This window comes from Bos indicus x Bos taurus, chromosome 6 (assembly GCF_003369695.1).
Source record: "Bos indicus x Bos taurus breed Angus x Brahman F1 hybrid chromosome 6, Bos_hybrid_MaternalHap_v2.0, whole genome shotgun sequence".
Classification (NCBI taxonomy): domain Eukaryota; kingdom Metazoa; phylum Chordata; class Mammalia; order Artiodactyla; family Bovidae; genus Bos; species Bos indicus x Bos taurus.
Window position 1 is genome coordinate 104,458,323 of NC_040081.1, and position 14,527 is coordinate 104,472,849.

The 14,527-nt window shown below is 46.1% G+C and overlaps 1 protein-coding gene across 2 annotated transcripts in view; it reads left to right on the forward strand.

Annotated features, from left to right (window-relative positions):
• The first annotated feature begins 214 nt into the window (after positions 1–214).
• The window catches only part of OTOP1 (otopetrin 1), a 48,045-nt gene continuing 33,732 nt past the window's right edge, over positions 215–14,527 (forward strand). Inside the window, exons 1-2 of one of the 2 annotated variants that reach the window (XM_027545033.1) lie at positions 215–626; positions 14,375–14,511. In XM_027545033.1, the coding sequence (XP_027400834.1) occupies positions 215–626; positions 14,375–14,511 (549 nt within the window). Of the gene's footprint in view, positions 627–11,505; positions 12,536–14,374; positions 14,512–14,527 lie in introns of those variants that run through there. The other variant, XM_027545032.1, reaches the window with a different exon arrangement.

Below are 14,527 nucleotides of genomic sequence, written 5' to 3' on the forward strand. Positions count from 1 at the left end.
GTCAGCGGGGTGGGGACGTGGTAAGTGGATTGGGTGAGCGCCTTGACCGAGGGCAGGGGGCAGAAGGCGGGAGAGCAGGTGTCCGCAGGTGATCAGGACAGGGGGGCTGATCGGCCGAGGCCCCTCGGGGCTAGGGCAGGGGAGGACGGGAGCAGCGGGTGGGGCGCAGGTCGCAGCAGTCCCCAAGGCTAGACTAGGTGAGGGTCACTCAATGATGCCCGAGGGTCAAGGGGCGCCTGCCGCTCCCCTGAAGGCTCCGAGCGACTCGGAGAGGGGCTCCTCCTGGCCAGCGGCCCGCCCGCCGCCCCCGTTCTTGGCTCCGGGGTTCCGGGGATCCCCGGGTTCCCCGGCGCCTCGGCGGGGCGCCGTCCGCGAGAGCTTCCCGCAGAAGCTGGCCGAGGCCCTGAGCAGCCAGTACGCGCTGAACGTGTTCGTGGCGGGGCTGCTGTTCCTGTTGGCCTGGGCCGTGCACGCCTCGGGCGTGGGTAAGAGGGACCTGCTGTGCTTCCTCACGGCGCTCATGCTGCTGCAGCTGCTCTGGATGCTGTGGTATGTGCGCCGCAGCTCCGCGCACCGCCGCCTCATCCGCCTCAAGGACACGTACGCCGGCGCGCGCTGGCTCCGCGGTGAGTCCCCGACGCAGCAAACCAGCGGGCGGGCGGCCGAGCGCACAGCGAAACCAGCCTGCTCGCCCGCTAGCTGCAGCCCCGCGGTATCTGCGCCCTCGCTCCCTTCCACCTCTCTCCTGTAGTCTTCTCTGCCTCCGTCTTCCTGTCCATCTTTTCTGTGCCCCCCTCCCCACACCTTCACTTCTCTTCTCTCTCCCTCCGCTTTCAGGCTCTTGCCTTATATTCCGACGTTGGAGCTACGGTTACAGAAACCTATTCACATCTTTCTTTCCTTATTTAAAGCCCTGCCATGGTTCCACTGACCCCGTGACAGAGGCCACACTCCCTATCCTGGCGTTCAAGGCTCTCTCTGATCGGGTCCCAGGTGACTCTTCAGTTTTATCTTCTTTGTCCTCATTCTGTGCTCCAGGCTCAAAGGCTTTAAGTTCCCGTCACAGTGTCTCATTCCTCCAAAGATCTGGCCCCAACGCCACCTTCTCCACACACTTGGCAGGAATTACTCCTCACTCCCATGGGCCATGGACGGAGGAGCCTGGTAGGCTGCAGTCCACGAGGTCGCTAAGAGTCGGACACGACTGAGCGACTTCACTTTCACTTTTCACTTTCATGCACTGGAGAAGGAAATGGCAACCCACTCCAGTGTTCTTGCCTGGAGAATCCCAGGGACGGGGGAGCCTGGTGGGCTGCCATCTATGGGGTCGCACAGAGTCAGACACGACTGAAGCGACTTAGCAGCAGCAGCAGCCCATGGGTCACCATGGCTCTATGTAGAGCCCTTTTGGCCTTTGTGAATTTCTGCCTTGTCTTATGACTAGTTGGATATGAGCCTGGTCATCCAGATGAGATTTGAGGTTTCTTAGGCTCAGGGACTGTGTCTAGATCATCTTGCCTTTGGAAAAACTACATACAACTCCAGGGTGGCCCAAATTCCTGCTCTGAAAGTGGTTGTTTCAGGGAGGTTCATGGTTTTGAGATCCTATAAATGGCAGTGAATCCAGCGCCATAGCAAACAAACACGCAAAAAGAATGGAATGTTGCTTTGAGGCTGTTGACTTAGGCTCAAAAATATCATACACAGGCTTTGGACCGTCACTTCTCTGTAGTGGCAGAATCTTCCCTTAGTCTTTCCTTCACTTCCTTCCTCCTCCATCCTCTGTTCTTCTTTCTTCCCTTCTTCTTCTCCCCTCATCCAACCCTTCCCTTCTCCTCCATGCCTCCCTTTTCCATCCACCCTCCTTCCTTCTTTCCTTTCTCTCTTCCTCCCCCACTCTCTCTCCTTCCGTCTTTTCTTTCTCCCACTCTCCCCTCCTCCTTCCTTCTTCTCTCACTCCCCCGCTCTGCTCTTCCTCTCTCTTCCCTCCTCTCTCTTTTCCTCCTTCCAGGAAGACTCTGAGCATTGCGGCCCCAGTCAATGCATCGGTGGCGCTGCCATGTTCCAAGACTAGGAAGACAGAAGGAGGAGTAGGGTGGGAATGCAGAATCAGGGCTCCTCCTGTGGATGTGTTACATCTGAGATGTCCATTAGACATCAGGCAGAGATGGAATAAAAGAGGCAATGCCGAGAGAGCACCTAGTAGGTGTTCAGTAAATGGTGTGGCTGTTTAGACACTCACCAAGTTGTTCCGTAGTAACAGAACTCTTCAGGTGAGGCATGTGGATGATGGAGTGGTGCTGACTCTGAAGGCATGGCGCCATAACTCAGCTCTGTTACCCTTACCTTTCTGAGTCCCAGTTTCCTCATCAGTAAAGTAAGAAGCATGGCTGCCTCTCAGGGAAGGAGCTGGGAGAAGTTGCCTGAAAGGGGTTTGCAAAGCACTGTCCACCCCTGTAAATGAGCTGTGGTTTATCAGAGAAGCAAGAGCCTAATTGCCCCAAAAGTACTCTAGGAGTCCACAGTGCCAAAGGGAGTGCCTTCAGCCCAAGAAGGCACTGAGGTTTTCCTTGGAATCCCAGCTGGAAAGACAGGTTTGACTTAGCTCTGCCCTGGCTTCTGTGTTGGTCTTGGAAGTCTGCAGCTCTGACAAAAAGCCAGCCTGTGGAATTCTGGACCCTGAGGTTTTCCAGAGAAAGTTTTTGGGTCTTGGTATGAGCTGTGAAACATTTCTTTGAGCAGAAGACATTCTGTCTCACCTACCGCGTATGAGAAAGTGAAGGCTTTTTTGGGAACAAAAGTCATTGGCTGTCATAAAAAATCAGCAGGAAGGATGAATTATTCATCCAGCTCCTCTATTTGCTGGGTAAAGAGACTGATTTCTTCTGGAAGAAGTGTCAGCAGCAGGACATCTCATGCCAACCCCGGTGCGCAGTGACAGGAAAACCCCCTGAGTAGCTGTTTCATCCTGTTAATTACCAAGGTCTTGTTTCTGTTTCTGGTCTCTTGAAGGACTGCAGTGGTGAAGGAAGGTTTCTTTTTTTATTGGTTTCTGACCTGTCTCAAGCCCAGAGAAGTGTTATTAACACAAAATCATGGCAATGACGACAATAGGACTAATAGCCATGTTTATTGAGTGTGTTTGGAATGCTGGTTAGAGGTATTGTCCCAGTCGTTTGTCACGGTGATGCTTTCTTTGTGTGTGTGAATAATCACTCCCAAATCTAATCCTTTTAAAATGAGATCAGATTTTTACGGAGTGCTCCCCCCTTTTTTTTCTTTCTTTCATTTCTTTCTTTCTTTTTTTTTTTTTTTAGCAAAGAGGGCTTAGGAAAAGATTCATTGGTTGCTTCTCTGCCCTCTCCTGCACAATAATTGATTAGCTCTTATCATTACTTCTTTTTTTCTCTTTCTTTTTTAAAACTGAAGGATAGTTGATTTACAGTGTTGCACCGATCTCTGCTGTACAGCAAAGTGACCCAGTTATACACATATAGACATTCTTACAAAGTGCTTTTTTTACTTAGAATGAGGTGCATCTGTGTACATAGCACATTGCCTCTCTGTCTGCTCTGAGTACTTTGGTTCTTATCTGTTAGGGGCAAGGTGCATCTGGAAGACATGCCCAGGACAGGTGGCTGTAGAGATAAAGGTTGGGATGCAGTGATGGAGTTCAGAAAGAGGCCGTCTCCATGTGTGAGAAATTGAAGGTTGCAAAAACAGATGGTTCCAAGCACCTGTGTGAAGAGAGGCGGGGCCCATCGGGGATGGTGGCAGGGAGCAGAGGAGGAGAGAGAGGCAAGGGATGAAGGCTATAGGACCCAAGGATGCAACAGTCTCTGAACACAGGGAGCCCACAGTCTGGCAGTGCAGCCAGAAACTCCTGGAGGATGCTTGGCAGGATTGCAAAACCCAGTGTGCAGCCCTGCAGCAGTGTCTGTTGCGGCTAAGGAGGGAGCGGTCAGGGTGGGTCCCCATGGGATTCCAGTCCACCCTGCTGATTTCAGGGCGGATTCAGCAAGTTCATGAATGTGGCACTGGGCTTCAGGTTGGTTCCCTCCTCAGGATGCATATTCATTTCAATCTGATCACCTCAGGCCTCTGCAGGCACAGACCCTCCAGACCCCCCTTGTTTTCCTGGGCCTCTGTTCCTGCTGCGGGTATAGTGAGCACGTGTCAGTGGGCCCAGCAATTCTTCTCCTGTTTCTTAAGCAATAGTCCTCTTGAGACATAGTCCACATAATCTACAATTTACCCATTTAAAGAATCTGCCTGCAATGCAGGAGACGTGGGTTTGATCCCTGGGCTGGGAAGATTCCCTGGAGAAGGGAATGGCAACCCACTCCAGTATTATTGTCTGGAGAATTCCATAGACAGAGGAGCCTGGCAGGCTATAGTCCATGGGGTCGCAAAGAGTCGGACACAACTGAGCTACTGACACACACACACACACACAAAGTGCACAAGCTGATGGGTTGTGGGCGATTCACAGATATGTGCAACTATCACCACAGTCAGTTTTTAGAACGTTTTATCATCTCAAATAGAAGCATGTGCCCTTTAGCTCTTATCCCCTGATACCTCTTACCCCCTGAGAGCCCTTACCCCATATCCACCCCAGGAACAGATAACTGTGAATCTACTTTCTATCTCTAGATTTGCCTGGCTTGGACATTTTAGTGAATGGAATCACCTAATATGTCATGTTGGTGATCAGCTTCTTTCACTTAGTGTAATATTTCCAGTCTCACAGCGGTTCTTGAGGTGGATGTTATCACCTTCATCTCCTGGACCAAGAAGCTAAAAGGGCATCAGGGGGAGGGTTGAGCCCCTGTCAACGGAAACATTCAGACAGAGTGAGAAAGAGAAGAGGGCTGAGCTCCTTGTGATATTAGAGGGCGACAGAGGGGCAAAATCCCTCACTTCCATGTAACTTCTGTCCTCTCCACCCAGCAGAGGGATCTTTGGAACATGCAGAGAATAACAGAGCCCACAGCATGGGGACACCTTTTGTGGTGGCTGGGCAGAAACATTGATCCAGTTTGGTTCAACAGCCTGGACCGAGCTCTGGGGCACTGGTTGGGTTCTGGGGACAGGATGCTCGGGTGTGGCCCCTGTATAGAGAGCTGCAAGAGGGGGCGAGGATGGTGCAGACAGTGAGGGGTATCAGAGCACGAGGGCTAAGAGCTCCCCGCCCCACCCCCCTGCATGTAGCCTCACTTTTCTGCCTCAATTTCCTCATTTGTAAAATGGGGAGGATGATACCCCAATGTGTGTGCGGAGGTGCTTCCCTGGTGGCTCAGCAGTAAAGAATCTGCTGCAATGCAGGAGATTCAGGTTTGACCCCCTGGAAGAGAGCAGGGCAACCCACTCCAGTGTTCTTGCCTGGAGAATCCCATCCCCTGGATAGAGACACCTGGAGGGATACAGTCCATGGAGTTGCAAAAAATCAGATATGACCGAGCAACTGAGCACGCGTGTATATATAGGGAGAATATGTAGGGTCTTAGGAGGCTACCTTGAATTTAAAAAAGGATAAAAGAATACACAGAATATAAAAAACTGAGCATGACAGTGACACCCAGCAAAACTCTGGAGCAGGTGAAGATGCAGGGGTTTTTGAGCGATTTTCCCAGGAAAGTGAGCGACTATCTCCTAGGCTCAGCCTGGGCTCACTGTGAGAGAGTCTTGCCTAATTGCACGCATTCTCTCACATGTATTTTTTTGCTTTGTTCTTTGGATGGGATTTCTGCTCTAGTAGAAAATACAAACCTCCTCTCAGGATTTCAGCCTTACAATGCAGCTGCCTAAAAAGCTGATGCTGATTGGGCACTGATTGGAAAGGAAGTCAGCTGCAAGTGGAGTGTCCCCCGTTGAGCATCATGTGGGTGCTGCTAGGGGGTGGCCCCAGGAGGAGTGAAAGGGGTGTACAGACAGTCCAGGAGAGAGAGGATGTGGAGATGGTAGGGGGTTTCCTAGGAAATGAGAGTCATTTTTTCAGGGAAGCCTTTCATGTTGCCTTCAGACCAGGTGGGTCTTCTGGGTTGTATGTTCTTATAACATCCTGTTCACTTTCTTCCTAGCACTTCTCAAGCAAGAGATTGTGTCATTCAGTTTGTTGATCTAACCAGGTGGTGAGCTCTTCAAAGCAGAGACCCTGTTTGAATGCACTTCCCATTATAACCTGAGCTCCTGGCACACTGCCTAACATGCAGTGAGTGCCCGTTGGTATTTACTGAATCATCAAATGGATGAATGGATAGTTGAATGGATGGATGAAGGAATGAGTGAATGATGGCAGAATTGCCAGGAAAGAGAATGGTAGTTCTGGGGTGCTGTCGTAAGTTCCGTGTGGGGAAGAGCATTCTAATCTAAGCAGAAGCTGGTGATGCAAGGGGTGAGCCTCCCAGCCCTGGGCATGTTCAGGTGGAGACCAGACAGGTGCTGGTCATGATGCAGTGGGAAGCATCCTTGCATGAGATGGGGGATGTAGACTAACTCTGTGGCACCTTCAACCTCCAAGAGTCTACAGTTCAAGATTCTAGACTCCTAGGAGGGCTCTGGGCAACTAACACAGTGGAGGGGGTCTCCCCTCTGCCAACACTAAACATTTTAGGATTATTCTCAAGTAATGTGGCTACAGAACCTTCTAATTGGCTCTACCTAGTTAAGTGATGATAATAAGCATTCAAACAGGGTCTCTGCTTTGAATCCTTGTAGAAGTTTTTTATTTGTGGGACACTGTTCTGGGTGCTTTCCATGTCAGGCCTCATTTAATCTCCTCCACACCCCTAGGAGACAGTTGACCTTATTAATCTCCTCTACACCCCTAGGTGAGATAAGAGATAAGAAAGCCTTCCCCAGTGATCAGTGCAAAGAAACAGAAGAAAACAATAAATGGGAAAGACTAGCCATATCTTCAAGAAAATTAGAGATACCAAGGGAACATTTCATGCAAAGATGATCACAATAAAGGACAGAAACAGTATGGACCTGATAGAAGCAGAAGATATTAAGAAGAGGTGGCAAGACTACACAGAAGAACTATACAGAAAAGATCTTCATGACCCAGATAATGACAATGGTGTCATCACTCACCTAGAACCAAACATCCTGGAATTCGAAGTCAAATGGGCCTTAGGAAGCATCACTATGAACAAAGCTAGTGGAGGTGATGGATTCCAGCTGAGCTATTTCAAATCCTAAAAGATGATGCTGTTAAAGTGCTATACTCAAAATGCCAGAAAATTTGGAAAACTCAACAGTGGCCACAGGACTGGAAAAGGTCAGTTTTCATTCCAATACCAAAGAAAGGCAATGCCAAAGAATGTTCAAACTACTGCACAATTGCACTCATTTCAGATGCTAGCAAGGTAATGGTCAAAATCCTTGAAGTTAGGCTTCAACAGTACATGAACTGAGAACTTCCAGATGTTCAAGATGTATTTAGAAAAGGCAGAGGAACCAGAGATCAAATTGCCAACATCCATTGGATCGTTGAAAAAGCAAGAGAGTTCCATAAAAACATCTACTTCTGCTTTATTGACTATGCCAAAGCCTTTGACTGTGTGCATCACAACAAACTGTGGAAAATTCTTCAAGAGATGGGAATACCAGACCATCTTACCTGCCTCCTGAGAAGCCTGTATGCAGGTCAGGAGGCAACAGTTAGAACCGGACATGGAACAAAAGACTGGTTCCAAATCAGGAAAGGAGTACATCAAGACTGTATACTGTCACCCTGCTTATTTAACTTATATGCAGAGTACAACATGCAAAATGCTGGGCTGGATGAAGCATGAGCTGGAATCAAGATTGCCAGGAGAAAGATCAATAACCTCAGATATGTAGATGATACCACTCTTATGGCAGAAAGCAAGGAAGAACTAAAGAGCCTGTTGAGGAAAGTGAAAGAGGAGAGTGAAAAAGTTGGCTTAAAACTCAACATTCAGAAAACTAAGATCATTCCATCCAGTTCCATCACTTCATAGCAAATAGATGGGGAAACAATGGAAGCAATGAGAGGCTTTATTTTTTTGGCCTCCAAAATCACTGCAGATGGTGACTGTAGCCATGAAATGAAAAGATGTTTGCTCCTTGGAAGAAAAGCTATAACCAACCTAGACAGCATATTAAAAAGCAGAGACATTACTTTGCCGACAAAGATCCATCTAGTCAAAGCTGTGGTTTTTCCAGTAGTCACATATGTATGTGAGAGTTGGACTATAAAGAAAGCCGAGTGCTGAAAAATGGATGCTTTTGAACTGTGGTGTTGGAGAAGACTCTTGAGAGTCCCTTGGAGTGCAAGGAGATCCAACCAGTCAATCCTAAAGGAAATCAGTCCTGAATATTCATTGGAAGGACTGAAGCTGAAGTTCCCAAACTTTGGCCACCTGATGGGAAGAGCCAGCTCATTGGCAAAGACCCTGCTGCTGGGAGAGATTGAAGGTGGGAGGAAAGGGGATGACAGATGGTGTCACCAACTCAATGGGCATGAGTTTGAGCAACCTCTGGGAGTTGGTGATGGCCAGGGAGGCCTGGCATGCTGCAGTGCATGGGGTCACAAAGAGTTGGACACGACTGAGCGATTGAACTGAACTGAACATCCCTAGGAGATAGTCAATCTTATAATCCACATTTTACAGATGAGGAAATGGAGGCACAGAGAAGTTAGGAAGTTGCTCAAGGTCATCAACAATAATAAAGTGGTAGAAAATGGATTGAAGCCAGGGATTTAGCACCTACCATGGCACTCTATGTTCTGTGCTTTTATGACATAGTGGATTTTTATCAACATGCAAGGTGATGTTATAAAACCAAGCTTGTCAGTTGTGCAGTTCAGTTCCTCTATGTCCTGTCTATGTCTGCTGGATCTGTCTGGTTCTGAAATCTTTCACTCAATTTTTTTTTTTTAAGTAGCAGTTAAATACACAAAACAAAAGGGATTTTATTTGGGTTGTTTGATTATTATGTCTTCCTCATACACGATGTCTTTCTTCACACGTGATGATGAAGATGGGAGAATTCTCTGTCCTGAGAATTACAGTGAATCTTAAATCCCGTGTGGTCTGATAGTAACACTTCTCTACCTCACTTCTTTTAGTTTGTATTGCCTACTTCCACTTTGTCCACCTCCCTCTTTTCATTGTTGTCACTCAGTTAAAAGTGTGTTTCATGTAAAGATCGTATAGTTAGGTTTTGGTTTTAATTCAGAATTCCCATCTTTGTTTACTAATTAATGGGAGACTTAGATCATTCTAACTGTAATGATTTATATTCTGGATTTTGTTGTTTCTTTTTTTCTTTAGGATGATTATAATGATTTATGTTACATATTGTTGACTCATTTGCCTTTTCCAGTGTTTGCTCTTTGGAGAACTTGAACATTCTACTATGTTTTTCTACTCTATTAATGACTAGCTTACCTTTCCTCATTCTCATAATCAGGTACATATTACTTCATTCTCACCACATTGCTTCTCACTCCAAGATCCTCCCATTCTTCTCTATTCCAAAGAGATTAGACCTTTAGAATGCATTTGTTTCCCTCGTTTCCCCTAGTACCCATCACTTTACCATGAGAACTTTGAAAAGTTGTTCTGCTCCTCACTCAGTCCATCCCCAGCTTTAGTCTGTATCACAAATCTTTAAAGAGCATGTAAATTACACATTTCCAGACAGTTTATCTTCATCCATTTGGATATAACTTCTATCATCTTTTTCTTATTTCTATTAAACTGGACTATTCATCCATTCACTCATGCATCCATCCATAATCCATCCATCCCTCCTTCCATCATCCATCATCCATCATCCATCCATCCATCATCCACCCATTCACACCCTCCCTCCCTTCCTTCTCTCCTTCCTTCCATTATACATCCATCCACCTCTTCAGTCTGTTGCACAGTTTATTACTCACTGTTTCTCCCTTTCCTCTTCATCTTCCCTCGCTAAGAGGGCTCCTGATTGTTTGGTTAAAGCCCTTTGTCAGGTGAGTTCTGTGGATATTTTTCTCCCAACATTTTTTTGTCAATTCAGCTGTTACCTTCTCAGAGAATCCTTTTCTGACCGCCGTCGTCAACCTCATGCACTTGGCACTTTCTGACATTTCTTCTGTGTTTATCACTTATTTGCTTATTTTCCTGTCTTCCCCCCTAGCAGGTTAAACTCACCAAGGACATATACTTTATTGATGTTTTTATATCCCAAGTGCCTGGATCTTATTTGAACAACAAAGAGGTGTCAAACAATTATATTCAGCATATCTTCAAACATCTTTCTGTCTTTTGCCCTGACCCGTGGGCACCATCTTGCCTGGGAATAGGGTTTCTCAACTGCAGTCCTTTCCTTGCAGTGGACTCTAGCTACTCTCCCACTGGCTTTGGATTTTGCACGATGCAGATGAGAAGTTTGGTGCCAGCTCACTTCTCTGTATCTTCTGCACACCCCAATTCATGCAATGTTATGTGTGTGTATTTTTGTTTCTCCAGCGATCTTATTTGTTTACCTTTGAGTGCCTGGCAAAATGCCTCATGCATAGTGTGTGTGTGCTCTGTTGCACAGTCCTGTCTGATTCTTTTTGACCTCATGGACCCCCTGACCCCATCAGGTTTCTCTGTCCATGGAATTGCCTAGGCAACAATAGTGGAGTGGGGTGCCATTTCCTCCTCCAGGGGACCTTCCCCACCCAGGGCTTGAACTCATGTCTACCTGCGTCTCCTGCATTGGCAGGCAGATTCTTTACCACTGGGCAAATTGGGAAGGCCCTCATGTATAGTAGGAGTCCCTAAAACATTTGTTGTAGAAAGAAATGGATGGGAGGATGGATGAAGGAAGGAAGGGCTGCAGGAATGTGAGAAGGCATGTGATGTTCTTATCACAACTCTTGAAATGTCAGCGACAGAGATGTCCCAAATCAGTGATTCTCCAGGTGGGGTCCCAGGCCAACAGCATACGCTCTACCTGAGAACTTGTTAGAGACGCAAATTTGGACACCCTGCCCCAGACCTATTGAATCAGAAACTCTGGGGGTGGGACCCAGTACTCCTTGCTTTAACAAGTCCTCCAGGTGATTCCGACCCAGGTTCAAGTTTGAGAACCACGGCTGTGGACTAGTCTCATTTTATAGATGGCAAAACCAAGACTAGGAGCTTGGGATTGACCTGTCTGAACTCACACATTCTGTCCGTGACACAGCCGGGTCTCCAGAGTTACAGCCTCTGCCTTTGCCACCCAACCAGCCTGCCTCACTTCATCTGGCCATTTCTCTTTGTCATCAAAAGGAACCATGCATTTGTCAAACCGTTTCAAAGCCCTGGGATTGAATCTCCACTCCTGTGAAGTTTCTGATTTCACTGGGTTTTTTTCCAGAATTTGGAAAAAAAAATGTGACTTAGAGTTGTTTCTCTAAGGCTTTGAGCAGTGGAAAGGAGCCAGGCGATTGCATTACTCCTCACTGGAGGCTTCTTAGGCCAGAGCTGTAATGTTAGAGCTCCCTGTGATGGCCCAGGCCCTCCTCTCTCTCTTGCCATAATGCATGTCACACACGATCTGGTTTCCTGCTTTCGTGGGAGAGAAGGTATGAATGGTGGTTGATGTTGGGCCAGAAGAGGGACTGGGGACTTTGGCCTTGATCAAATCTCCACAGTTATGCTTTTCTTGCTACTTTCTTCATTTGGCTACAAGTTCCTTTTTTAATGTATTTTGCATACTCCTTTCCAGTCTTATTCATATGCCTGTTTTTGTTAGTTTTCATTTGCTGTCAACCATGGCGGATGTACCATTAAAGAGTGTTTCCTTTCTCCATGTCACCAGCACAGCATTGTACATGCCATGACTATAGACAGGTCCCTGTCATTCTTAAAAAGTAAACTTTCTATTGTAAAGAAGAGTTGCAAAGATAGTACAGAAAGTTCCTGTATACCTTATCCCCCTTACTTTTATTCTTTAGCGAGCGGGCTTTTAGGATCAAAGAACTGAGATATTTTGAGCAGAACAATGACACTCTTAGATTGATCATTTTGCGTGGGAAAATCTTCTAGAGGACTTCTTTTGTTTTGCCCAAATTCTGTTGAATGTACATCATTTGTCAGACCCCAGAATATGCCTGAGGCCTGTACAATGGTAAACAAGTCATAATGTTTTCTTCTAGTTTTAGCTCCTGAGGCCAATAGTAGAATTTGCTTTATATATGTTAAAATTTTTTAAAATTGTGATAAAATAAACATAGCATACAGTTTACCAGCTTAATCATTTAAAGGTACAGTTCAGTGCTGTTAAGTACATTCTTTTTTGTGAATTAATTACAGTTAATGTTCAATACTCTTCCATCTTGTAAAGCTAGACGTCTGTATCATTAAATAACTCCCGATTTTCTCCTCCACCAGCCCCTGGCAGGCACTGTTTTACTTTCTGTTCCTGTGAATGCAACTACTCCAAGGAATAAGTGGAGTCATCCAGCATTTGTCTTTTTGTGACTGGCTTATTTCACTTATGGACCTTGAGCTCCCTGATGCCCTCACGGTTCGTCCAGGTGGTATCACGTGTCACAACGCCCTTCCTTTTTAAAGCTGAATCATATTCCACTGAATGGACATGCTGCATTTTTATCCACTCATCCAATGATAGACGCTTGGGTCGCTTCCTCCTTTAGGCACTTGTGAATGATGCTGCCATGAACGTGGGTGTCCACGTATCCCTTTGTGCCCCTGCCTTTGATCCTTTGGTAGAAACCCAGAAGTGGAATTGCCAGACCATGTGGAGTTATTGTTTTTGATTTTCTGAGCAACTGCCATACCGTTTTCCACAGGGGCTACACCATTTCATGTTCCCATCACCAGTGTATAAGGATTCTGGTTTCTCCACATCTTTGTTATTATTTTCCATCTTTCCTCCCTTGCTCCCTCCTTTCCTGTCTTCCTTCCTTCCCTCCTCCCCTTCTCTCCCCTTCCCCTTCCCCTCTCCTTCCCCCCGCCATCCTTTTCCTCTCTCTTCTTTTTTGGGTAGTGGCCATCCTAATGCATGTGAGATGGCATTTCATAGTGATTTTCATTCTCCTTTCCCTAATAGCTAGTGCTGTTGAGTGTTTTTTCATGTGTTAAATATCCATTTACATATGTTCTTTGGAGAAATGTCCATTCTAGTCCTGTGCTTGTTTTTTTAAATTGCTTTTTTTAATAAAATGGTTATATTGTAGTTCTTCATAGAATCTGGATACTCTCACCTTATCAGATATGTGATTTGTGAATATTATCTTTCATTCTGTGGGTTGATAGTGTCCTCTGATGCCTAATTTTTTTTTCATTTTAATGTGGGCTTCCCCTGTGGCTCACCTGGTAAAGAATCCACCTGCAGTGCTGGAGACCTGGGTTTGATCCCTGGGTTGGGAAGATCCCCTGGAGAAGGGAAAGACTACCCACTCCAGTATTCTGGCCTGGAGAATTCCATGGACTCTATAGTCCATGGGGTTGCAAAGAGTCAGACATAACTGAGCAACTAATGTAACTATTTTTTATTTTTGTGGCTTGTGCTTTTGGTGTCATATCCAATAAATCATTGCCAAACCCAACATTATAAGGATTTTTTCCTATGTTTTCTTCTAAGATTTTATAGTTTTAGGTTTTAGAATAAGTCTTTGATTCATTCCCTGGTGGCTCAGATGGCAAAGACTCTGCCTACAATGTAGGAAACCCAGGTTCCTACATCTTTCATGACTGAAAGATTAACATTTTTCATTTTGAGTTAATTTTTATATATGCTGTAAGGTGAGCATCCAGCTTCATTTAAAAAATTTTTTTTATTTATTTGGGCTTCCCTGGTGGCTCAGATGGTAAAGAATCTGCCTGCAATGTGGGAGACCCAGGTTTGATCCCTGGGTTGGGAAGATCCCCTAGAGAAGGGAATGGCTACCCACTTCAGTATTTTTGCCTGGAGAATTCCATGGACAAGGAGCCTGGTGGGCTACAACCCATGGAGTTGCAGAGTTGGACTGAACAATTGAACTAACACACACATGCATAGACACACAAACACACACATTTATTTGGCTGCCATGGGTCTTATTAGATGCGATAGAAGGGATCTAGTTCCCTGATCAGGAATCAAACCCAGGCCCCCTGCTTTGGGAACACAGAGTCTGAGCCACTGGATCACCAGGGAAGTCCCCAGCTTCATTCTTTTGCATGTGGATACCCAGTTTCCCAGCATCAGTTTTTTGAAACAAATGCCATTTCCCAGTTGAGCCATCTTGGCACCCTTGTCAAAAATCATTTGAGTTTATATATGAGGGTTTAATATAATTTGTTTTGAAATGATATCAGTGCATACCAACACTTATATGTGTGTGTTTCTACCGCCTCTCCACCCCATTCAGGTAGTATCACATTGTTTGCAGTCATTACCATCATCCTGGGATGCCTTAAAATTGGGTACTTCATTGGATTTTCTGGATGTTTATCAGCCACTGAAGGAGTTTTCCCTGTCACCCATGCGGTGCATACTCTGCTGCAGGTAAACCACACGATGT